The sequence below is a fragment of the Nerophis lumbriciformis genome, linkage group LG15, assembly GCF_033978685.3.
Source record: "Nerophis lumbriciformis linkage group LG15, RoL_Nlum_v2.1, whole genome shotgun sequence".
In the NCBI taxonomy this organism is placed as follows: domain Eukaryota; kingdom Metazoa; phylum Chordata; class Actinopteri; order Syngnathiformes; family Syngnathidae; genus Nerophis; species Nerophis lumbriciformis.
In genome coordinates, this window is record NC_084562.2 from 36654161 (window position 1) to 36678877 (window position 24717).

The following is a 24717-nucleotide window of genomic DNA, read 5'->3' on the forward strand; positions in this document are numbered from 1 at the left end:
GACAAGATAGGACGGAGCTAGACCGTGTAGTATTTTATACGTAAGTAGTAAAACCTTAAAGTCACTTCTTAAGTGCACAGGAAGCCAGTGCAGGTGAGCCAGTATAGGCGTAATATGATCAAACTTTCTTGTTCTTGTCAAAAGTCTAGCAGCCGCATTTTGTACCAACTGTAATTTTTTTTTTTTGTCTGATTGAATGCTAAAAACGTTATGACAAACCGCCTTAAAAAACAGAATGGAATTTTTTTACTGAATGAAACACCCAGAATGTACATGAAAATAAAGAATGTGGGATTTACAATATTAACTATGAACGATAGAACACTGAATATTGACAACATATGAACGTCACACCCCCTCTCCATCGACATATTTTACAATCAAGCAAAACGCAACAAAAATGCAACAAACACAGCAAAATATGAACGCGAAGGGTAAAAAAACCCCACCTGCTATCTGATATATCTGATACATCACTAAGCTTTAGAACTTTGTTGTTAAAAAACTCCTTGCGCGTCTGTCCCTGACACCCGCATTATAGGCTGGCCGCTCTGGAAACACTCTGTGGAAACGCTCCCCACCCACACTGCTTGGTGCCTCGTCTGAGCTGCTGTGAATTAGATTACCATGGTAACTAATTAGATTACCATAGTAACTAGCATTAAAAAATTACAGTTGGTACAAAATGCGGCTGCTAGACTTTTGACAAGAACAAGAAAGTTTGATCATATTACGCCTATACTGGCTCACCTGCACTGGCTTCCTGTGCACTTAAGATGTGACTTTAAGTTTTACTACTTACGTATAAAATACTACACGGTCTAGCTCCGTCCTATCTTGTCGATTGCATTGTACCATATGTCCCGGCAAGAAATCTGCGTTCAAAGAACTCCGGCTTATTAGTGATTCCCAGAGCCCAAAAAAAGTCTGCGGGCTATAGAGCGTTTTCTATTCGGGCTCCAGTACTATGGAATGCCCTCCCGGTAACAATTAGAGATGCTACCTCAGTAGAAGCATTTAAGTCCCATCTTAAAACTCATTTGTATACTCTAGCCTTTAAATAGCCCCCCTGTTAGACCAGTTGATCTGCCGTTTCTTTTCTTTTCTCCTCTGCTCCCCTTTTCCTTGAGGGGGGGGGGCACAGGTCCGGTGGCCATGGATGAAGTGCTGGCTGTCCAGAGTCGGGACCCGGGGTGGACCGCTCGCCTGTGCATCGGCTGGGAACATCTCTACGCTGCTGACCCGTCTCCGCTCGGGATGGTGTCCTGCTGACCCCACTATGGACTGGACTCTTACTATTATGTTGGATCCACTATGGACTGGACTCTCACAATATTATGTCAGACCCACTCGACATCCATTGCTTTCGGTCTCCCCTAGAGGGGGGGGGGGGTTACCCACATATGCGGTCCTCTCCAAGGTTTCTCATAGTCATTCACATCGACGTCCCACTGGGGTGAGTTTTCCTTGCCCGTATGTGGGCTTTGTACCGAGGATGTCGTTGTGGCTTGTGCAGCCCTTTGAGACACTTGTGATTTAGGGCTATATAAATAAAGATTGATTGATTGATTGATTGAACTAATTAGATTATCATAGTAACTAGTATATTATGCAAAAGCGCAGATTCCAACCATTGAAATATTTTGTATAGTTCAAGACTTACAGTCATTTGAAAACATCACTGCACATCATAATAGCAGCTACAGTTTCCATCTTAAAGATCTAAAAAACAAAATTATGGGAATGTCCGGCGGGCCAGATTGAAAAGCTTAACGGGCCGCATGTGGCCCCCGGGTCTTAATTTGCCCAGGTCTGACAAAGAGGATCCTGTTTGTAGAAATAAGAATAAAAGTGATGGAATAAGTGAGGCCCCCTGGTCCTTAGATTTCTGGAACAATTCAGTTGAATATACCTGCATGATAATCCAACACTGTAATGGTTTTGAGTTTAGAATTTTTTTAAACCACTGTTTTCATTGTAGTAAAAAGGAAAACGTATTGTTGTTTATTTCTACCAGACTCCTGCTGTACCCAAAAGGGGGGCTTTATTAGCCTTCTCCCTGAGTGGATCTGTGACTGATACGTCACAAGCGAGCACCGCCTCTTACACTCAGCTGACACCTGTAGGTGGCAGAAGCAAATCTGTACCGACAATAAACAAAAACAAGGAAGTGACCTACTTAAACCATCAAATCAACAGTCAGTCCTTCACAAACTCTTCATCTGAATCCCAGGCTGCCGCCAAGAGCGTCACATGTCACACTTATTCGCTTCACAACCCTAGAGAGCCTTTAAGATTCAGCAGTCCGAGTCCAAATGAGCAGAGGGATGATCTTCAAATGTCCAGGACGAACCTGATGTACCAGACTGAAGGGCCTGGAGAGAGTTCAGCTCCTGAGGGAGCCACTGTGTATGCTAAGCTTCAGCGGAAGCCAGCAACAGTCATTTTACCTGACGCCACCTACGAGCAGGTCCCTGGCAAGAGCAGCGATTACGAGAGAAACCCGTATGAGTCGTTAGATGATTTGAAGACCAAAATGTCCAAATCCACCTGGGGAAAAAATGTAAGTCAGACTTAGAACCTAAAATGCTCATAGTAAAATAACAAAGACCATTGAATATTTAACATTGTTTTTTTCTGTATTTCAGAATATGAAATGGAAGAAATTCCTCCCTGATTATATGAAGAAATAAACAACCTCTGGATGAATAGATTACCCTCAAACAGGGTCATCCAAAGTTAACTGACACTTAGCTTTTTTGAACCCTGAAAATAAAATGTATTCATTATCAATGATGAATGAATTATAGCTGACAAACCATTGGAAAGTCTACTCGCCAGAAAACAACAAACAATTATTTCCCACAATTCGACTCCCTCTTCAAACGGTCTTGGCCATGCTGTGCTGTTAACATCCCAGTGAGACCATTGCTGTAAATTAAGTCTCGTGTTTGTTTGTATGTGCTATCGTGTTGTTGTTGTTTTTTCCTGGCCTCAAACTGAGCACCCCCCATAGAAGCTCAGTCTGGGATCAACTTTTTTTTTACTCAACCTTCCCCTATAATTTACTTTTCCCCACCTTTTACGGGGCGCCGGGTAATGTATTTTTGCTTTTGAACTGGTCTGTCCTGGAAATGTAATTTTTGTTGGACTTTTTAAGTGCAATGACAATAAAATGCTATCTATGTACAGTGGAACCTTGATTTACGAACTTTTAGATCTGTAAGAAAAGAAAGTAGGGCAAAACTTTGTTGGGGAGGCAGAGACTTCTACTTCACCTGCTGTGCAGGAGAAGTCACGTCTCAACACTACAGCATGTGTGCCTTTTCTTAGTTTTTTCACCTTTTGACAAGTTTTGCTAACTCAATAAGAGTCCTAAAAATTAATCAGACCAGCGTGGAAAGGAGAAGGGAACCACAATCCATCCATCCATCCATCTTCTTCCGCTTATCCGAGGTCGGGTCGCGGGGGCAGCAGCCTAAGCAGGGAAGCCCAGACTTCCCTCTCCCCAGCCACTTCGTCCAGCTCCTCCCGGGGGATCCCGAGGCGTTCCCAGGCCAGCCGGGAGACATAGTCTTCCCAACGTGTCCTGGGTCTTCCTCGTGGCCTCCTACCGGTCGGACATGCCCTAAACACCTCCTTAGGGAGGCGCTCGGGTGGCATCCTGACCAGATGCCCGAACCACCTCATCTGGCTCCTCTCGATGCGGAGGAGCAGCGGCTTTACTTTGAGCTCCCCCCGGATGACAGAGCTTCTCACCCTATCTCTAAGGGAGAGCCCCGCCACCCGGCGGAGGAAACTCATTTCGGCCGCTTGTACCCGTGATCTTGTCCTTTCGGTCATAACCCAAAGCTCATGACCATAGGTGAGGATGGGAACGTAGATCGACCGGTAAATTGAGAGCTTTGCCTTCCGGCTCAGCTCCTTCTTCCACTATAAAATTGGAAAAAAACCACTATAAAATTGGAAAAAAAGACTATTTTGCGAGGAGTACATTTATGGCACTCAGAAGCATGACCACATCAAGTTTTTATTGTGATAAAGCCGGCCTTTTCCGGTAAAAGGAGAATACGATTATATCACAGCAGAGGAGGAGACAGTATCTGTTCTCTCTTTCCAGAGCGACCCATCACAGACACATAAGGCTCATTTCTCCCTTCCCCAGCCCCATTAATTTTCCTTTCCTTTGTTTTCTCCTCTTGTCAGTTCCCTGCCGTTGTTAATGTGTGTGCATTTTACTCTTTTAAATGTTTATTATTGTAGCAATATGGTTGTTTAAATTAAGGATTTTTGTGATTTTGTTTGGAAGAGGACACCATAGTGACTTCTGTGTGTTCATGTGTTGGCAGAACAGAGCACACAGCAGTTTGTTGTTTTGACTTTATTACATAGTTGATCCATCACCACCTTGTTAGCTGGTTTGATTTTTTTTTTTTTTTTTAGACATGTAACTTTCTCGTGCATGTCTAAAAAAATTCTAATTTAATTTTTTTTTTTGTGGCTTTATAGAGGGATTTTCGTGCGCACGAGATACATGTCTAAAAAAAAAATATATATATATATATATATATATATATATATATATATATATATATATATATATATATATATATATATATAGATATCTTTTTTATAACTTCATGAAAAGTTTCTTTTGCGCACAAGATAGTTTCTCGTGCGCACGAGAAACTTTGTAAAGTTGTAAAAAAAAAGTAATTAAATTGTTTAATTTTTTATTTTTTAGACATGTAACTTTCTTGTGCATGTCTAAAAAAAATAAATTCTAATTAAAACAATTTTTTTTCTTATAACTTTATGGAGAGTTTCTTGTGCGCACGAGAAACTTTATAAAGTTATAAAATAAAAAAATGTATAATTTTTTTTTTAGACATGTAGCTTTCTCGTGCGTACAAGATACATGTCTAAAAATATATTAAAACATTTTTTTTTGTAACTTTATGGGGAGTTTCTCTTGCGCACAAGATAGTTTCTCGTGCGCACGAGAGACTTTTTATAAAGTTATTAAAAAAAAAATTCAAAATTTTTTTTTTTTTTTTTTAGACATGTAACTTTTTCGTGCATGTCTAAAAAAAAAATTATAATTTAAATTTTTTTTTTTTTTTATAACTTTAGAAAAACATTTTCGTGCGCACGAGGTACATGTCTAAAAAAAAATATATATATATATATATAAATATCTTTTTTATAACTTCATAAAAAGTTTCTTTTGCGCACAAGATAGTTTCTTGTGCGCATGAGAAACTTTGTGAAGTTATAAAAAAAAATAAAAAAAAAATAAAAAAAATAAATAAATAAAATTAAAAATTAAAAATAATTAAATTGTTACATTTTTTATTTTTTTAGACATGTAACTTTCTCGTGCATGTCTAAAAAAAATAAATTCTAATTAAAACGGCGTGGCGCAGTGGAAGAATGGCCGTGCGCGACCCGAGGGTCCCTGGTTCAATCCCCACCTAGTACCAACCTCGTCATGTCCGTTGTGTCCTGAGCAAGACACTTCACCCTTGCTCCTGATGGGTGCTGGTTAGCGCCTTGCATGGCAGCTCCCTCCATCAGTGTGTGAATGTGTGTGTGAATGGGTAAATGTGGAAGTAGTGTCAAAGCGCTTTGAGTACCTTGAAGGTAGAAAAGCGCTATACAAGTACAACCCATTTATCATTATTTAAAGTACAGTAGCTAAACAACAAAACCGAAAGAGTTGGACACATTTTAAGCATTTCTGACCACAGAAGTGAAATACAAAAAAGGCTGACACAGCTCTGGCCGGTGCAAGGTACATGAAAAAACATGTTAGAGCTGTCGAAGCTCACTTGGCTGCCGAGCAACCATGAGCATGATAAGACGAAGTCAACAGAGCAATACAGGGTCGCCAGAGGTTGAACCAAATTTGAAGCGTTAATAGGAACTCTCCAGAGCAATGTCAATGAGGTACAAAGCAATGTCAGAAATCTCCAAGAACAGATTATCAATAGTATGCAAAAAGATGTTGAAAATCTCCAAAGACAGATTGTCAGAGAGATAAAGGAATATCTTGATATGATAGAAATGAAAAAGTTCAAAGACAAAATTAAGATTCTCAGTGACGACAACACAGCATTAAGACAGGAGATGAAGAAGCTGAAGGAGGAGAGTGCAACATTGCACTGACGGTGGAATGCCAAGCAGCAAGATAACCCACAATGGGACAACAGTGCGTAGTGTTGTGGAGAAAATTAAAAAGGAGATAGCAGCATTGCACCAACAGTTGAATGCCAGGCAACAAGATAACACTGATTTGGAGAACTTCAAAGAGGAGAAAGCAGCATTGAGCCAACAGCTGAAAGCCAGACAAGATATCACCAATCTGAGGAACATCAGTGTTTTAATAAAAACATCAAAGAGAAAATGCATTAGTTTACATGACAGAATGACATCGTCATTGCAGGGCTGCACATCAATTCTCTATCCTATGCAAGAGCAGTTGACAACAGAGTTGAACCAGATGACATTTAACAGAGCAACAGTTGGTCAACTTTCTGCAATCAAAGGGAATTGATGTCGATATTAACACCATCGATGCGTGCATTTCACTGAATAGAAGAGGCAACAGCACCACACCAGTCATCATCGTGAAACTTGCCAACAGGAAATCCAAAATGGCATTGGTGAAACAGGGAAATAAGCTGAAGAGTACCAACAGTACATCAGGGCTCGCCAACCTGTTGATCGCGATCGACCAGTCAATCTTTGGGACCCTACTGTTCGATCGCAAAAATGTTTTAAAAAACCCCAAAGTATTAATATGACATCATTGACACCCCCACCCTGAGAATTACCAATAGACCCGCCATCAGGCAAGCATTTTAACACCTGAACACGTCCGCATGCCTCTGCCTCTCTCTCTTCAGCATTTCTTCCTGCAGCTCTCCACACTGCGGCCACACACCCTGAGCCCTGCTGCGCGTGACACGCACTTGTCTCGCAAACGCGCATTGCATGACGTGCAATGCACGAACTGTGATCAAATCAAATCAACTTTATTTATAAAGCACATTTAAAATTTACCACAGGGGTAGCCAAAGTGCTGTACAATGAGCAGGTTAAAAGATAAAACGAGTACCGAGCAAACACAACACAACACAAACAGAACACGATAAAAAATAAATAATTAAAATAGAATTAATAAAAACATAAAAACATAAAAACAGGATCACAGCAGGTGTATTATGGGGCGCCATTGCAGGATGGATATCACTCAGTGTTAAAAGCCATGGAATAAAAGTATGTTTTTAAGAGAGATTTAAAAACAGGAAGAGAGGAGGCTTGTCTAACACTCAGGGGTAGGTCGTTCCAGAGCTTGGGAGCAGCAACGGCGAAAGCTCTGTCACCTCTAAGCTTCAGCCTTTGTGTCAGGGACCGTCAACAGCAGCTGATCGGCTGATCTTAAGGATCGGGTGGGGCAGTAAGGCTGAAGGAGGTCGGAGAGATAGGTTGGCGCGAGGTTGTTTAGACATTTAAAAACAAATAAAAGGAGTTTAAAATGTATTCGGTAACGCACAGGGAGCCAGTGAAGGGACGCTAAAATAGGGGTGATGTGCTCACGTCTGCGGGTCTGTGTTAGCAGACGAGCAGCAGAGTTCTGCACGAGCTGCAGGCGGGCGAGGGAGGCCTGGCTAATGCCAACATACAGGGCATTACAGTAATCAAGACGAGTCGAGATAAAAGCGTGGATTAATTTCTCAAGATCATGTCTTGATAGAAGCGGTTTCACTTTCGCTATTTGGCGTAATTGATAAAAGCTTTTTTGAACGACGCTGCTGATTTGTTTTTCGAATTTAAAATCTGAGTCAAACTTTACCCCCAGGTTTGTGACACAGTCGCTGAGATACGGGGTCAGAGTGCCGAGGTCAACGTTGGGGGAGGGAGAGCGACTTGGACCGAACAACATAACTTCTGTTTTGTCTTCATTTAGGCTCAGGAAGTTAGCTGAAAGCCAGACTTTGATGTCGTGCAGGCAGTCAATAAGACTTTGAACCGTGTTATTTTGTGCCATGGGAAAATAAATCTGGCAATCATCGGCATAAAAATGAAATGCAATACTGTACTTCCTAAAAATAGAACCAAGGGGGAGAAGGTAAAGCGCAAATAAAATTGGGGCAAGGATTGAGCCCTGGGGGACCCCATGTGGTAAAGGAGCTGTGGACGACATAAAACTGTCTACTTTTACACAAAAACTTAGTGATGGGAACTAACAAGCCAAATAATAGTCCTTAGACATTGCTCCTTGATTTTGTGTTGATTTGTTGTGCCTACAAAACTAAACATTGACTTGTGCAAAGGCAGTAATTATAACACAAGGCGGCAGCTGAAGAAGAACTTGCCCGTTTAGCCTCTCTTTTGTCACACAGGATAAACCCACCAGATGAACAGCTGATTTTAATACTTCCGAGTCTGACCTAAGAAAACCATGTGACTCGCGACCCATATGTAACCATAGGATGAATAAATATACTACGGTACTAAGAGCACGGTGGACAATGGGTTTGTGCATGTGTCTCACAATACGAAGGTCCTGGGTTCGATCCTGGGCTCGGGATCTTTCTGTGTGGAGTTTGCATGTTCTCCCTGTGACTGCGTGGGTTCCCTCCGGGTACTCCGGCTTCCTCCCACCTCCAAAGACATGCACCTGGGGGATAGGTTGATTAGCAACACTCAATTGGCCCTAGTGTGTGAATGTGAGTGTGAACGTTGTCTGTCTATCTGTGTTGGCCCTGCGACGAGGTGGCGACTTGTCCAGGCTGTACCCCACCTTCCGCCCGAATGCAGCTGAGATAGGCTCCAGCACCCCCCGCGGCTCCAAAAGGGACAAGCGGTAGAAAATGGATGGATATATTTATATCATTTATAAATTCAGAGTACCTGGAGCGCCAATTGCAAAATCTACATCACATTAAATGCAGCTCCGGGAGCAAGAGTACTGATTGTCTTTGACAACCAGGATCTGGACAAATATTGAAGCTTCCAGCGCAACCAGAACAACAACAACAACAATAATGGACTCTGACAGAAAACAAACATCGACATTTAACTACAAAACTACAACACTCCAAGGGAGTATTGAACAAGAAGATCTGTATTTCGGTGCACACTCATCTACACTTATGGACATTCATAGAACAACTCAAAAGATTGCCCAAAAGGAATATATGGAACTGAAAACCTTCTGCAGCATATATCACAATAGTCTGGAATTAGAGAAGGTAACAGATGCAGATACAATTTTTTCTCCCATATCAGGAAAAACTGCTTTTATTATTCAGACGGATAATATGATAACATTACAATCGACACCAAACTGATGATTACCGTATTTTCCGCACTATAAGCCGCCCCGGGTTATTAGCCGCACCTTCAATGAATGGCATATTTCAAAACTTTGTCCACCTATAAGCCGCCCCGGACTATAAGCCGCGCCTACGCTGCGCTAAAGGGAATGTCAAAAAAACAGTCAGATAGGTCAGTCAAACTTTAATAATATATTAAAAACCAGCGTTCTAACAACTCTGTTCACTCCCAAAATGTACGCAAATGTGCAATCACAAACATAGTAAAATTCAAAATAGTGCAGAGCAATAGCAACATAATGTTGCTCGAACGTTAATGTCACAACACACAAAATAAACATAACGCTCACTTTCTGAAGTTATTCTTCATTCATAAATCCCTCAAATTCTTCGTCTTCGGTGTCCGAATTGAAAAGTGTGTGTATAAGGTAAGACATATTATCTGGCACTTTGTTTCGCAATATTATGCAAACACAACTTTTCTTACCTTCTGGTACCTGCTGATCTGTATTTGGGATCTCTATAAATCCTGAAAAATTGTGCGAGTCCGCCTTTGTAGTCCGTGACGACACCGTAGTCTATAAGCGTCTTTTCATGAACCGGAAACACCAAGAAGCACCACCTTTAAAATCATCCAGGTGAAGTTCGCTTGCTAGCGTTGTTGCCTTCATTCGAATAGTGATGGTGCTGACACTTCTGCTTGCTGCTCTCTGCTCAACAACCCACTGTTCGAGTTTGTCCTCCAACAGTAGCCATCTTGCTTTGTTCCCTCGGAAACTCTGTTTTGTCTTCTTTACCTGGCGCAGGTCATCTTCTTGCTTCCTCCACCTACGCACCATTGATTCATTTATGTTATATTCTCTTGCTGCTGCTCTATTTCCGTGTTCTTCGGCATGACTTATTGCCTTAAGTTTAAATTCTGCGTCATACGCGTGTCGCTTAGTAGGAGCCATTTTGTGGTCTGGTCTTTACAGATGTAAACACACAAAGGAAATGAAACGAAAATCCGCGCGCTTCTTCTTCTTCCGGGGGCGGGTGGTTGCTTACAGTAGAAGAAGAAGCGCTTCCTGTTCTATGGGGGCGGGTGCTTACCTTGGCGGTTGCTTGCATAGAAGAAGAAGCGCTTCCTGTTCTACCGGGAAAAAAGATGGCGGCTGTTTACCGTAGTTGCGAGACCGAAACTTTATGAAAATGAATCTTAATATTTATCCATATATAAAGCGCACCGGGTTAAAAGCCGCACTGTCAGCTTTTGAGTAAATTTGTGGTTTTTAGGTGCGGCTAATGGTGCGGAAAATACGGTATTAATTTATACAGCAGAAGTTTGCAAACTACAACAATTTGAAGTAACTTTTGGAACAATTCAACGAACCCTTCAAAGCGATCGCTATCTCAGAAACATGGATAGACGCTAAAAAATGAAAAGATTTTCATCTGTAAGGATAGAAACTTAATTATATCAACGGAACCAAGTAGGAGTAGCTGTGTATGTGATTAAGAACTTGAACTACAAAGTGGTAAAAAATATGTCATTAGCTATTGATAATGTTTTAGAATGTCTAATCACTAAAATATGTCATGTAAAAAGCAAAAACGTATTAACTGCATATATAGAACCCCTAATTAAAACATGGATACATTTGAGAAGTCGATAAAGGCAACTTTTACTGAAATCTAACTTTCTTATGTCGAGACTTCAACATTGACCTCTTGAACCCTAACAAAAAGGGTCGATAACTTCAAAGACACAATGTATAGTGTGGAAGGATGCAGATATGTTTAAGAGTTCTTTCTTTTTACATAGCCATGTTTAGAGTAGATAGTACTTTTCCTTTGTTTATTCTACCAGTCTCTCTTTGTCTTCAGATTGTCTGTTTTATGTCTCAACCTTGGAATGTGAAGTTTCATGCTTTATTCAATCCAGGACTAGTATTGACATGTGTTTGGAACTTTGGATCATTGATCATGATCATGTCTGTATCTAAGTGTCAGTTGTTGATTTGAGGTACATTTTGGAAGTTCTTTAGTTTTCCTTCCACTTTGTACAGTGCATAAGTGACACGAGTAGCAAAACAGCCCCAGAGCATGATATTACCACCACCATGTTTGACAATTGCTACAGTGTTCTCAGGGTTGAAAGCCTCACCTTGACTCCTCCAAACACATTTTAGCATTAGGGCCAAATAGCTCAATCTTTGTCTTGTACGACCAAATATAATCTTTTCCCATAAAACATGCGTCTTTCTCATGTTGGTAGCAGCAAATTTCAGTCAAACTTAAAAGTCCACCTTCTGGAGCAGGAGCAGGGGCTTCTGTCTTGGTCCAAACTGTCTAAATCTATGGTGATGACTGTGGACAGTGACACTGGTATTCTAGCAGCCTTCCAAATAACAAAAAAAACTGGTCATTTACGGTTTGTTGTTAGAAACTACCATGCGAGCTGCACATTAAAGCTAGTTAGCTGCGCAATGAGTATCACTGCTGCCAACACTTTAACTGTGCCTCTGGAGTTTCTGCCTGCCTGCCTCATTTACTTCTTACCAGACCCTCGCTTCCAGAGCTTTAGTTCTCACATATTTTTAAAGAAAAGCATCACTCTGCACTTCATCTCTGCATCGTGACAGTCAGCAATACTTCTGCTGACTGACTGGTGCTGTTGTAAAATGCCTATATTCGATGTCAGTAAGAAAAAGGCTGACATCTTGGTAGTTTTGGTAGTTTTAGTTTTAAGTTTTCTAAATCAAGTCTGTACATGCGCAGTAACACGGAATAATCCATTGTCTGGGAAGAGACGGGAGAGCTCTTGAAACAATCCAAATTGAGAAAAAAATACCCGATCATTTGTTTTAAATAAAATAAAACTTTTTTACTCGTTTTTATGAGATATTTGGGGTCAACTGCATGATTATGATTATCACCCCTATTTTAGCGTCCCTTCACTGGCTCCCTGTGCGTTACCGAATACATTTTAAACTCCTTTTATTTGTTTTTAAATGTCTAAACAACCTCGCGCCAACCTATCTCTCCGACCTCCTTCAGCCTTACTGCCCCACCCGATCCTTAAGATCAGCCGATCAGCTGCTGTTGACGGTCCCTGACACAAGGCTGAAGCTTAGAGGTGACAGAGCTTTCGCCGTTGCTGCTCCCAAGCTCTGGAACGACCTACCCCTGAGTGTTAGACAAGCCTCCTCTCTTCCTGTTTTTAAATCTCTCTTAAAAACATACTTTTATTCCATGGCTTTTAACACTGAGTGATATCCATCCTGCAATGGCGCCCCATAATACACCTGCTGTGATCCTGTTTTTATGTTTTTATGTTTTTATTAATTCTATTTTAATTTTTTTTTTTTTTTTTATCGTGTTCTGTTTGTGTTGTGTTGTGTTTGCTCGGTACTCGTTTTATCTTTTAACCTGTTCATTGTCCAGCACTTTGGCTACCCCTGTGGTAAATTTTAAATGTGCTCTATAAATAAAGTTGATTTGATTTGATTTGATTATGCTGAATAGTAAGTTTGCCCATGATTGATTGATTTACTTATGATGACTATAGACTTATGATGTCTTTAAATGTAAAGTGGCATGGCCATTAATAGTCGGCAACGGTGAACGATGCGGACACGTTTGTTACTGGACACTTTCTAAATATGCGTCTGCTTTGGAGACTTTGTATGTGTACATAAAATGTGCTAATTTACACTGCAGTATTGTTCAATGATTATTACGTACGTCTTGCTTGAGTGCTATTGTGTGCTTAGCTGTTGTGTAGCTGCTAGCTGGTAGCATATAGCTTAGCATAATTACCTTTGGTAAATGACTAAAATAAAAATAATTTTTGTGCTTATTGGAGATCATTTAGATATTACTGTAAATTCCGGACTATAAGCCACTACTATTTTCCTACGCTTTTAACCCTGCGGATTGATTGTTTGAAAAACGACAAATACATTTGTTTGACCATCTGTCTGTCAATATATCCAACCAATGTGGATCCAATATGGGTTACGTGTTTTGAACTTTGTCATTGTATGTTCTTGCTGACTATTGATCTGACTCTTGGTGTGGGTGGAGCTAATGCACCATTGCTTCAATTATCAATAAATGGCTGCACCTTGTTGATGCTGTGTGTACAGGCAAACGCTGTGCTGTGTACTGAATGGCAATTCTAACTAATCCAAAAATGTCCGCACCAACAGGTTATGGGCCCATTAAAAAGTCTGGGAGCCGATGGAACCGTTTGTGTTTTGACGGAGATGAAAAGAATTATGAACTGTGGGAAACTAAGTTTTTGTTGCACCTGCGTCTGATGGACTTAATAAAAGCACCATACTCGGTGAACCGCCCGGTGTAGATGACAACGATGTTGCGGGAGAGGATGCCAATGAAAATGTAGAGGCGTATGCAGCTCTGATTCAACTATTGGACAATAAAAGTTTGTCACTCGTTATAAGAGACGCTGCGGAAAATGGCAGGAAGGGCCTGCAGATCCTGAGAGATGATTATGCTGGTAAAGGGAAGCCACACGTAGTTAGTTTGTGCACAGAATTGACATCTCTTCAAAAAGGAGTGAATGAGAGTGACGGCTTGCTGACCGCAATGATATTAAAGGGCCTTTCTCATGCATTAAAACCATTCTCTGTTTACGTGACACAGCTTGTGTGATCTTGAAGAACATATTTTCTGTCAAAGCTGTGACTGCGCAAGGAGCGACACTTAACTTCAAAGAAGGATAGAATAGATTCATTCTCAAAAATGGCATTCATATAATTAATCGACTATTTCAAGCACTGTCACCAGTGTTGGGTTGGTTACTGAAAAGCAGTAACTAGTTACAGTTACTAGTTACTTCATTTCAAAAGTAACTCAGTTACTAACTCAGTTACTTACACCAAAAAGTAATGCGTTACTGTGAAAAGTAACTATTTAGTTACTTCTTTTTTTCTTCTTCTTTTTTTTTTAAAGCTCCCATTAATGCCCTTTTAGCCTTCATTTCAGTACTGTTATTGCACTGGAGAATAATACAATCTGTTGAGCAACTTGACATGCATTTGCATCACTGAACTCTGCTAAGCAATGTGGTCTACATACAACACACAAAGACAAAGATATGTTACAAAGGCCAATTTGTTTCTGGCCAGAACAAATTGACAAAACTATTTTAAATAGCTGCAACATAACGTACATAAGTAACAAACAGCATAATAACAGCATAGATGTAAAGCAAGAAAGGCACACACTACATACACAAAGCCTAACCAGGCATTTTCTTCCTCAAGTAATTCTGATACAAAATCATGTCTGAAGCCCAGAACACTCTACACATTTCCCCAGTTTTAGTTTAGAGATAAGGAAAGATTGGCCTGGCCCACTAGGATCCCTCTTTATGTTTGTGAACTTTATAGTCTATACATTTAGAGTGATGTGATAATCAAACACTCTAGAAGTCTAGAATGAAAGAGTATATAAGAGAATTGACAGCAACATGACAAAATATTCTGTAACAATGTAAACATTTAAAACTTTTAACATTTAACAAAATTAAAAGTAGCTTATTTGCTTTTTAATGTGCAAATATAAAAGTAAACATCCAGTGCAATCTTAATATTCTGCAATAGTATAAGTTTTTCAAAAGTAAAAGTATTGCTTATTTTGCTTTAAAATGTGCAAAAATAAAGATAAACATCCAATACAAAAAAGTGCAAAACGAAATATTCTGTAACAGTGTAAACATTTCAACAAAAGTAAAAGTATTGCTTATTTTGCTTAATAACACAACAATGATAGTATGATTAAAGTGAAAGTTAACTGTTCGTTTGTACATAGTATATGTAACTGTTAATGTTGTAAAAGGTATTTGCACAACTAATTAACGTTAGCGTCTTTGTAAACACTGAAAAGGCACGCCAAACGCGCCTCTCAGAGCGAAACGGTGTTTTAGTTTATGAATTTACAACGCAGACACAAATGACACATTCATGTTTTTGTGTAATGATGACAACGTTTACTCACGCGGACGATTGACTAGTTGATGGTGATGGCAAGAACGCTGTCGGGTGTTTTCTTTTCAAATGTTCGTTCATAGCCGTTGTGCTGCTATGATAGGCCATTTCCGCTCGACACAGTGTGCATACAACAACTGTCAAGTGTTTTGCTTTTTTCGCTGTGCTTATCCCACACTTGAAGGGATGTACCAATGCTGAATGTGGCTTCTGGATTTCACACAAAAGACCAGACCGCAGTTACTTTTTCCTTTTATTTTCCTTTAGTTTGCAACAGTTTTTCCAACGAAGAAACAGCTTCTTTTTTCTTCTTTAGTCTTTTTAGCAGTCTTTAGCAGTGTTAGTAGACTTTAGTAGACTTTAGTTTCTTTAGCTGTCATTAGCTGTCTTTAGTAGCCTTTAGTAGCCTTTAGCTTCTTTAGTAGGTGAAAAACCTTTAAGGACAAAACACCACAAGATTAACATGCTGTAAAAAATCAATCAATTATCAATCCCATAATTTACAATTATTAATTAGGCTATCAAACTCTTAACCATTAAACAAGTGCAAGGTAATGGACACATATTTTCTCTTTAAGTTAAAACAGATTTTAAATAAATTGTCTCAACATAAATGCACCAAGATACATATAAAATACATTTAAACTCAGAAACACAATAGATAAATGCAGCAGAAAACCCAATATGCAAATACATAAATACCTAACCAATTAACCACCTATTTAGATACATATTTAAAATCCATATTCAATATAAATATATTATTAAATTAGCAGTGAAACACTCAATCTTAAACGCTGTCTACTGGTAGAAAAATGCCCCTTTTTCTATGCCCTCACCAGCAGCCAATGATCCAACACAGTTAAATCCAACACTTTAAGTTGAGCGACTTCACCCTCCTGATGAAGCAAACTGCTCCAACATTTATCAAACTAAGCAAAGAATATCAACACTTCCTTACTAAACAACAGTTACACAAAACACCGTGTGTATTTAGCCTCCAGACTAAGCACGCCACATGCTTAGTCCCCCCCTCCATCTCACCAGCACAACAGGTGCGCCACACCCACAAAGAGAAGTAAAGTGCAATCTTACCGGCTGTCCGTTCAGCTTTTGGTTTTGGTACACTTTTGGCACAACTCTGGGTTTTCTGTAATGAACTAAACCTTTTTCCACTCTGCGCTGCCGTCTTTTGTACTCCTTGATTTGACACAGCGGTCTAATTACCGGGCTCGCGCACCAGCAGATGAGACGGGAGCGCGCAAAGTTATACCTGCGCGTGAACGTAAACTGAGCGGTTCTGCTCATATAAACCGACTGGCCGAAATAATGCCGAATTATATACATTTCCTGGGGTTGCCTAGGTGAATATGGATGCGGATGTGCTCTAAGATAAAATATAATTTTATTAAGTGGGGTTTGGCTGGTTGCTAAACAGCCACGGTTGCGAGCTCGCGCTTCAGCTGACTAGACAGCTGTTCGCCGCTACAACATTATTAGGCCGTTTATTGAAATACTCCCACACTTTTGATGACTTTTGGCGTGCTTTTTTCCCCTCGCTCGCACCGCTCGCAACGTCTGCTTTGCACTCCGCCATGACGGTAGTGTGACGTAAATATGCGACGCGTCGACGCGCGAAAACGGCGTTGACGTATTTACGTAACCGATGACGTCGACTACGTCGATGCGTCGTTTCAGCCTTAGTCCTAAGTGAGGGATCAGACAAAGAGCAGCTCAAAGACCTTTATGAAGAATACAAACGAAAGAACCAGATTTCCCTCGCCCGAACGCGGGTCACCGGGGCCCCCCTCTGGAGCCAGGCCCAGAGGTGGGGCAAGATGGCGAGCGCCTTGTGGCCGGGCCTGTTTCCATGGGGCCCGGCTGGGCACAGCCCAAAGAGGCAACGTGGGTCCCCCCTCCAATGGGCTCACCACCCATGGTAGGGGCCATAGAGGTCGATCCTCGGCTACATAAACTAGCTCTTGGGACGTGAAATGTCACCTCGCTGGGGGGAAGGAGCCTGAGCTACTGCGCGAGGTGGGTAAGTTCCGGCTAGATATAGTCGGACTCACTTCGACGCACAGCAAGGGCTCTGGAACCAGTTCTCTCGAGAGGGGATGGACTCTCTTCCACTCTGGCGTTGCCAGCAGTGAGAGGCGACGGGCTAGGGTGGCAATTCTTGTTCCCTCCCGGCTCAAAGCCTACACGTTGGAGTTCAACCCAGTGGACGAGAGGGTAGCTTCCCTCCTCCTTCGGGTGGGGGGCCGGGTCCTGACTGTTGTTTGCGTTTACGTGCCAAGCGGCAGCTCAGAGTACCCACCCTTTTTGGATTCACTCGAGGGAGTACTGGAGAGTGCTCCCCCAGGTGATTCCCTCGTTCAACTGGGGGACTTCAACACTCATGTTGGCAACAACAGTGAAACCTGGAGAGGCGTGATTGGGAAGAATGGCCGCCCGGATCTGAACTCGAGTGGTGTTTTGTTAATGGACTTTTGTGTTCGTCACAGATTGTCCATAACAAACACCATGTTCAAACATAAGGGTGTCCATATGTGCATTTGGCACAGGGACACCCTAGGCCGGGAACGCCTAGCAGAGTCTCCTGTCAGAGAGAGTTTCAATTCTCGCCTCCGGAAGAACTTTGAACATGTCACGAGGGAGGCGCTGGACATTGAGTCCGAGTGGACCATGTTCCGTATCTCTATTGTCGAGGCGGCCGATTGGAGCTGTGGCCGCAAGGTGGTTGGTGCCTGTTGTGGCGGTAATCCTAGAACCCCCTGGTGTGGTGAGGGATGCCGTCAAGCTGAAGAAAGAGTCCTATCGGGCTCTTTTGGCTCATAGGACTCCGGAGGCATCAGACAGGTACCGACAGGCCAAGCGGTGTGTGGCTTCAGCGGTCGCGGAGGCAAAAACTCGGACATGGGAGGAGGTCGGGGAAGCCATGGAAAACGACTTCCAGACTGCTTCGAAGCGATTCTGGAACACCATCTGCCGCCTCAGGAAGTGGAAGCAGTGCAATGTCAACACCGTGTATGGTGGGGATGGTGTTCTGATGACCTCGACTGCGGATGTTGTGGATCGGTGGAGGAAATACTTCGAAGACCTCCTCAATCCTACCAACACGTCTTCCTATGAGGAAGCAGTGCCTGGGGAATCTGTGGTGGGCTCTCCTATTTCTGGGGCTGAGGTTGCCGAGGTAGCTAAAAAGCTCCTCGGTGGCAAGGCCCCGGGGATGATGAGATCCGCCCGGCGTTACTTAAGGCTCTGGATGCTGTGGGGCTGTCTTGGTTGACAAGACTCTGCAACATCGCGTGGACATCGGGGGCGGTACCTCTGGATTGGCAGACCGGGGTGGTGGTTCCTCTCTTTAAGAAGGGGAACCGGAGGGTGTGTTCCAACTATCGTGGGATCACACTCCTCAGCCTTCCCGGTAAGGTCTATTCAGGTGTACTGGAGAGGAGGCTACGCCGGATAGTCGAAACCTCGGATTCAGGAGGAACAGTGTGGTTTTCGTCCTGGTTGTGGAACTGTGGACCAGCTCTATATTCTCGGCAGGGTCCTTGAGGGTGCATGGGAGTTTGCCCAACCAGTCTACATGTGCTTTGTGGACTTGGAGAAGGCATTCGACCGTGTACCCCAGGAAGTCCTGTGGGGAGTGCTCAGAGAGTATGGGGTATCAGACTGTCTGATTGTGGCGGTCCACTCCCTGTATGATCAGTGTCAGAGCTTGGTCCGGATCGCCGGCAGTAAGTCAGACCCGTTTCCAGTGAGGGTTGGACTCCGCCAAGGCTGCCCTTTGTCACCGATTCTGTTCATAACTTTTATGGACAAAATTTCTAGGCACAGTCAGGGCGTTGAGGGTATCTGGTTTGGTGGCTGCAGGATTAGGTCTCTGCTTTTTGCAGATAATGTGGTCCTGATGGCTTCATCCGGCCAAGATCTTCAGCTCTCACTGGATCGGTTCGCAGCCGAGTGTGAAGCGACTGGGATGAGAATCAGCACCTCCAAGTCCGAGTCCATGGTTCTCGCCCGGAAAAGGGTGGAGTGCCATCTCCGGGTTGGGGAGGAGATCTTACCCCAAGTGGAGGAGTTCAAGTTCCTCGGAGTCTTGTTCACGAGTGAGGGAAGACTGGATCGTGAGATCAACAGGCGGATTGGTGCGGCGTCTTCAGTAATGCGGACGCTGTATCGATCCGTTGTGGTGAAGAAGGAGCTGAGCCAGAAGGCCAATCCCTCAATTTAACGGTCGAGCTACTTTCCGATCCTCAACTATGGTCATGAGCTTTGGGTTATGACCGAAAGGACAAGATCACGGGTACAAGCGCCGAAATGAGTTTCCTCTGCCGGGTGGCGGGGCTCTCCCTTAGAGATAGGGTGAGAAGCTCTGTCATCCGGGAGGAGCTCAAAGTAAAGCCGCTGCTCCTCCACATCGAGAGGAGCCAGATGAGGTGGTTCGGGCATCTGGTCAGGATGCCACCCGAACGCCTCCCTAGGGAGGTGTTTCGGGCACGTCCGACCGGTAGGAGGCCATGGGGAAGATCCAGGACACATTGGGAAGACTGTCTCCCGGCTGGCTTGGAAACGCCTCGGGATCCCCCAGGAAGAGCTGGACGGAGTGGCTGGGGAGAGAAAAGTCTGGGCTTCCCTGCTTAGGCTGTTGCCCCCGCGACCCGACCTCTGATAAGCGGAGGAAGATGGATGGATGAATGGATGGATGGATAGTTGGCATCCCCACAAACATTTTCATTTTCCTCTACTTAGCAAAAAAAAAGGCCCTAGACAACTAAATCGAGAGTCCTCCAATTATTTCAGGACTATCCAACTTTTCCTATTAACTAATAGAATATTACACCAAATTTAGATTACAAAACCCGAAACCAGTGAAATTGGCACATTTTTTAAATCGTAAATAAAAACAGAATACAACAACTTGCAAATCATTTTTAATTTATATGAATACACTGAATACACTGCAAAGACAAGATATTTAATGTTTAAACTTTTTTTTGCAAATAGTCATTAACTTAGAATTTAATGGCAGCAACACATTGCAAAAAACACCCCCATACCATAATTTTTACCTCTGTGTTACATGGCCTTTCCCTTTAACAACACTCAGTAAACATTCGGGAACTGAGGAGACCAATTTTTGAAGCTTTTCAGGTGGAATTCTTTCCCATTCTGGCTTGATGTACATCTTAAGTTGTTCAACAGTCCGGGTCTCCGATGTTGTACTTTACTCTTCATAATGCGCCACACATTTTCAATGGGGGACAGGACTACAGGCAGGCCAGTCTAGTACCCGCACTCTTTTACTACGAAGCCACGCTGTTGCAACACGTGCAGAATGTGGCTTGGCATTGTCTTGCTGAAATAAGCAGGGGCGTCCATGAAAAAGACGTTGCTTGGATGGCAACATATGTTGCTCCAAAACCTGTATGTACCTTTCAGCATTAATGGTGTCTTCACATATGTGTAAGTTACCCATGCCTTGGGCACTAATACACCCCCATACCATCACAGATGCTGGCTTTTGAACATTGCACCTATAACAGTCCGGATGGTTCTTTTCCTCTTTGGTCTGGAGCACACAATGTCCACGGTTTCCAAAAAATTTTGAAATGTGGACTCGTCAGACCACAGAGCACTTCTCCACTTTGCATCAGTCCATCTTAGATGAGCTCAGGCCCAGCGAAGCCGGCGGCGTTTCTGTGTGTTGTTGATAAAAGGCTTTGGCTTTGCATAGTAGAGTTTTAACTTGCTCTTACAGATGTAGCGACAAACTGTAGTTACTGACAGTGGTTTTCTGAAGTGTTCCCGAGCCCATGTGGTGATATCCTTTACACACTGATATCGTTTTTTGATGCTGTACAGCCTGAGGGACTGTAGGTCACAGGCATAGCCGCTTACGTGCAGTGATTTCTCCAGATTCTCTGAAAATGTTGATGATATTACGGACTGTAGATGGGGAAATCCCTAAATTCCTTGTAATAGCTCGTTAAGAAATGTTGTTCTTAAACTGTTGGACAATTTGCTCACACATTTGTTCACAAAGTGGTGACCCTCGCGCCATCCTTGTTTGTGAATGACTGAGCATTTCATGGAAGCTGCTTTTATACCCAATCAATGCACCCACCTTTTCCCAATTAGCCTGTTCACCTGTGGGATGTTCCAAATATGTGTTTGATGAGCATTCCTCAAATTTCTCAGTCTTTTTTGTCACTTGTGCCAGCTTTTTTGGAACATGTTGCAGGCATCAAATTCCGAATGAGCTAATATTTTCAAAAAATAAACAATGTTTACCAGTTTGAACGTTAAGTATCTTGTCTTTGCAGTGTATTGTGAAGTGAAGTGAATTATATTTATATAGTGCTTTTTATCTCGTGACTCAAAGCGCTTTACATAGTGAAACCCAATATCTAAGTTACATTTAAACCAGTGTGGGTGGCACTGGGAGCAGGTGGGTAAAGTGTCTTGCCCAAGGACACAACTACAGTGACTAGGATGGCAGAAGCGGGGATCGAACCTGCAACCCTCAAGTTGCTGGCACGGCCACTCTACCAACCGAGCTATACCGCCCCTTTTCAACCTATATTCAATTGAATATTGGTTGAAAAGGATTTGCAGATAATTGTATTCTGTTTTTATTTACAATTTGCACAACGTGCCAACTTCACTGGTTTTGGGTTTTGTATATAAAATTCAGTTATTGTTCTCAAGCATGCTGCCTTCAAGTGGCGGGGGTGTAGAAGGGGAACTGCACTTTTTGTTACCTCTGAATTGGCAGACCGGGGTGGTGGTTCCTCTCTTTAAGAAGGGGAACTGCAGGGTGTGTTCCAACTATCGTGGGATCACACTTCTCAGCCTTCCCGGTAAGGTCTATTCATGTGTACTGGAGAGAAGGCTACGCCCGGTAGTCAAACCTCGGATTCAGGAGGAGCAGTAAAAGGCCATCTTCGGGCTGAGGAAGAGATCTTGCCCCAAGTGGAGGAGTTCAAGTACTTTGGAGTCTTGTTCACAAGTGAGGGAAGAGTGGATTGTGAGATCGACAAGCGGATTGGTGCGGCATCTGTGGTAATGCGGACACTGTATCAATTTCTTGTGGTAAAGAAGGAGCTGAGTCGGAAGGCAAAGCTCTCATGACCATCTTCACCCATGGTCAATAGCTTTGGGTTCTTGTCAGTTCCAGGCATACTTGCCAACCCTCACGGATTTTCCGGGAGACTCCCGAAATTCAGCGCCTCTCCCAAAAACCTCCCGGGACAAATTTTCTCCCGGAAATCTCCCGAAATTCAGGCGGACCTGGAGGCCACGCCCCCTCCAGCTCCGTGCGGACCTGGAGGGTCCGCATGGAGCAATGTTGTTGTAATATATTGAGTTGGAGGCAATAAACAGGCGAGGGGATGAAGTACGTCTCTTTACTGTAGACTTCAGAACAGACTCACACACTTGATGTCAGGTGCGCAACACCACGTAAATCGTTGGCCAACCAAAAAGTAACCCCAGTACGCTATAGCCAACATTCACCAGGAGATGGCAACAGACAAACATAGACCATTTTCAGTGAATTCTAGCTATATATATATATATATATATTTTATTATATATATACATATATATATATATATATATATATATATATATATATATATATATATATATATATATACAGGTAAAAGCCAGTAAATTAGAATATTTTGAAAAACTTGATTTATTTCAGTAATTGCATTCAAAAGGTGTAACTTGTACATTATATTTATTCATTGCACACAGACTGATGCATTCAAATGTTTATTTCATTTAATTTTGATGATTTGAAGTGGCAACAAATGAAAATCCAAAATTCCGTGTGTCACAAAATTAGAATATTACTTAAGGCTAATACAAAAAAGGGATTTTTAGAAATGTTGGCCAACTGAAAAGTATGCAAATGAAAAATATGAGCATGTACAATACTCAATACTTGGTTGGAGCTCCTTTTGCCTCAATTACTGCGTTAATGCGGCGTGGCATGGAGTCGATGAGTTTCTGGCATGGCTCAGGTGTTATGAGAGCCCAGGTTGCTCTGATAGTGGCCTTCAACTCTTCTGCGTTTTTGGGTCTGGCATTCTGCATCTTCCTTTTCACAATACCCCACAGATTTTCTATGGGGCTAAGGTCAGGGGAGTTGGCGGGCCAATTTAGAACAGAAATACCATGGTCCGTAAACCAAGCACGGGTAGATTTTGCGCTGTGTGCAGGCGCCAAGTCCTGTTGGAACTTGAAATCTCCATCTCCATAGAGCAGGTCAGCAGCAGGAAGCATGAAGTGCTCTAAAACGTGCTGGTAGACGGCTGCGTTGACCCTGGATCTCAGGAAACAGAGTGGACCGACACCAGCAGATGACATGGCACCCCAAACCATCACTGATGGTGGAAACTTTACACTAGACTTCAGGCAACGTGGATCCTGTGCCTCTCCTGTCTTCCTCCAGAATCTGGGACCTCGATTTCCAAAGGAAATGCAAAATTTGCTTTCGTCAGAAAACATGACAGGACGGTCCACTCTGTTTCCTGAGATCCAGGGTCAACGCAGCCGTCTACCAGCAAGTTTTAGAGCACTTCATGCTTCCTGCTGCTGACCTGCTCTATGGAGATGGAGATTTCAAGTTCCAACAGGACTTGGCGCCTGCACACAGCGCAAAATCTACCCGTGCCTGGTTTACGGACCATGGTATTTCTGTTCTAAATTGGCCCGCCAACTCCCCTGACCTTAGCCCCATAGAAAATCTGTGGGGTATTGTGAAAAGGAAGATGCAGAATGCCAGACCCAAAAACGCAGAAGAGTTGAAGGCCACTATCAGAGCAACCTGGGCTCTCATAACACCTGAGCAGTGCCAGAAACTCATCGACTCCATGCCACGCCGCATTAACGCAGTAATTGAGGCAAAAGGAGCTCCAACCAAGTATTGAGTATTGTACATGCTCATATTTTTCATTTTCATACTTTTCAGTTGGCCAACATTTCTAAAAATCCCTTTTTTGTATTAGCCTTAAGTAATATTCTAATTTTGTGACACACAGAATTTTGGATTTTCATTTGTTGCCACTTCAAATCATCAAAATTAAATGAAATAAACATTTGAATGCATCAGTCTGTGTGCAATGAATAAATATAATGTACAAGTTACACCTTTTGAATGCAATTACTGAAATAAATCAAGTTTTTCAAAATATTCTAATTTACTGGCTTTTACCTGTATATATATATACATTTTATTATATATATACATATATATATATATATGAAATACTTGACTTGGTGAATTCTAGCTGTAAATATACTCCTCCCCTCTTAGCCACGCCCCCAACCACGCCCCCGCCCCACCCCCCACCTCC

The 24717-nt window shown here is 42.5% G+C and overlaps 1 protein-coding gene across 1 annotated transcript in view; it reads left to right on the forward strand.

The window, feature by feature from the left end:
- Positions 1-2693, forward strand: part of sh2d7 (SH2 domain containing 7) — a 29091-nt gene extending 26398 nt beyond the window's left edge. Inside the window, exons 5-6 of the mRNA XM_072914857.1 lie at positions 2018-2563; positions 2649-2693. Coding sequence (XP_072770958.1) covers positions 2018-2563; positions 2649-2693 — 591 coding nt within the window. The remainder of the gene's footprint in view (positions 1-2017; positions 2564-2648) is intronic.
- Positions 2694-24717: the final 22024 nt, after the last annotated feature.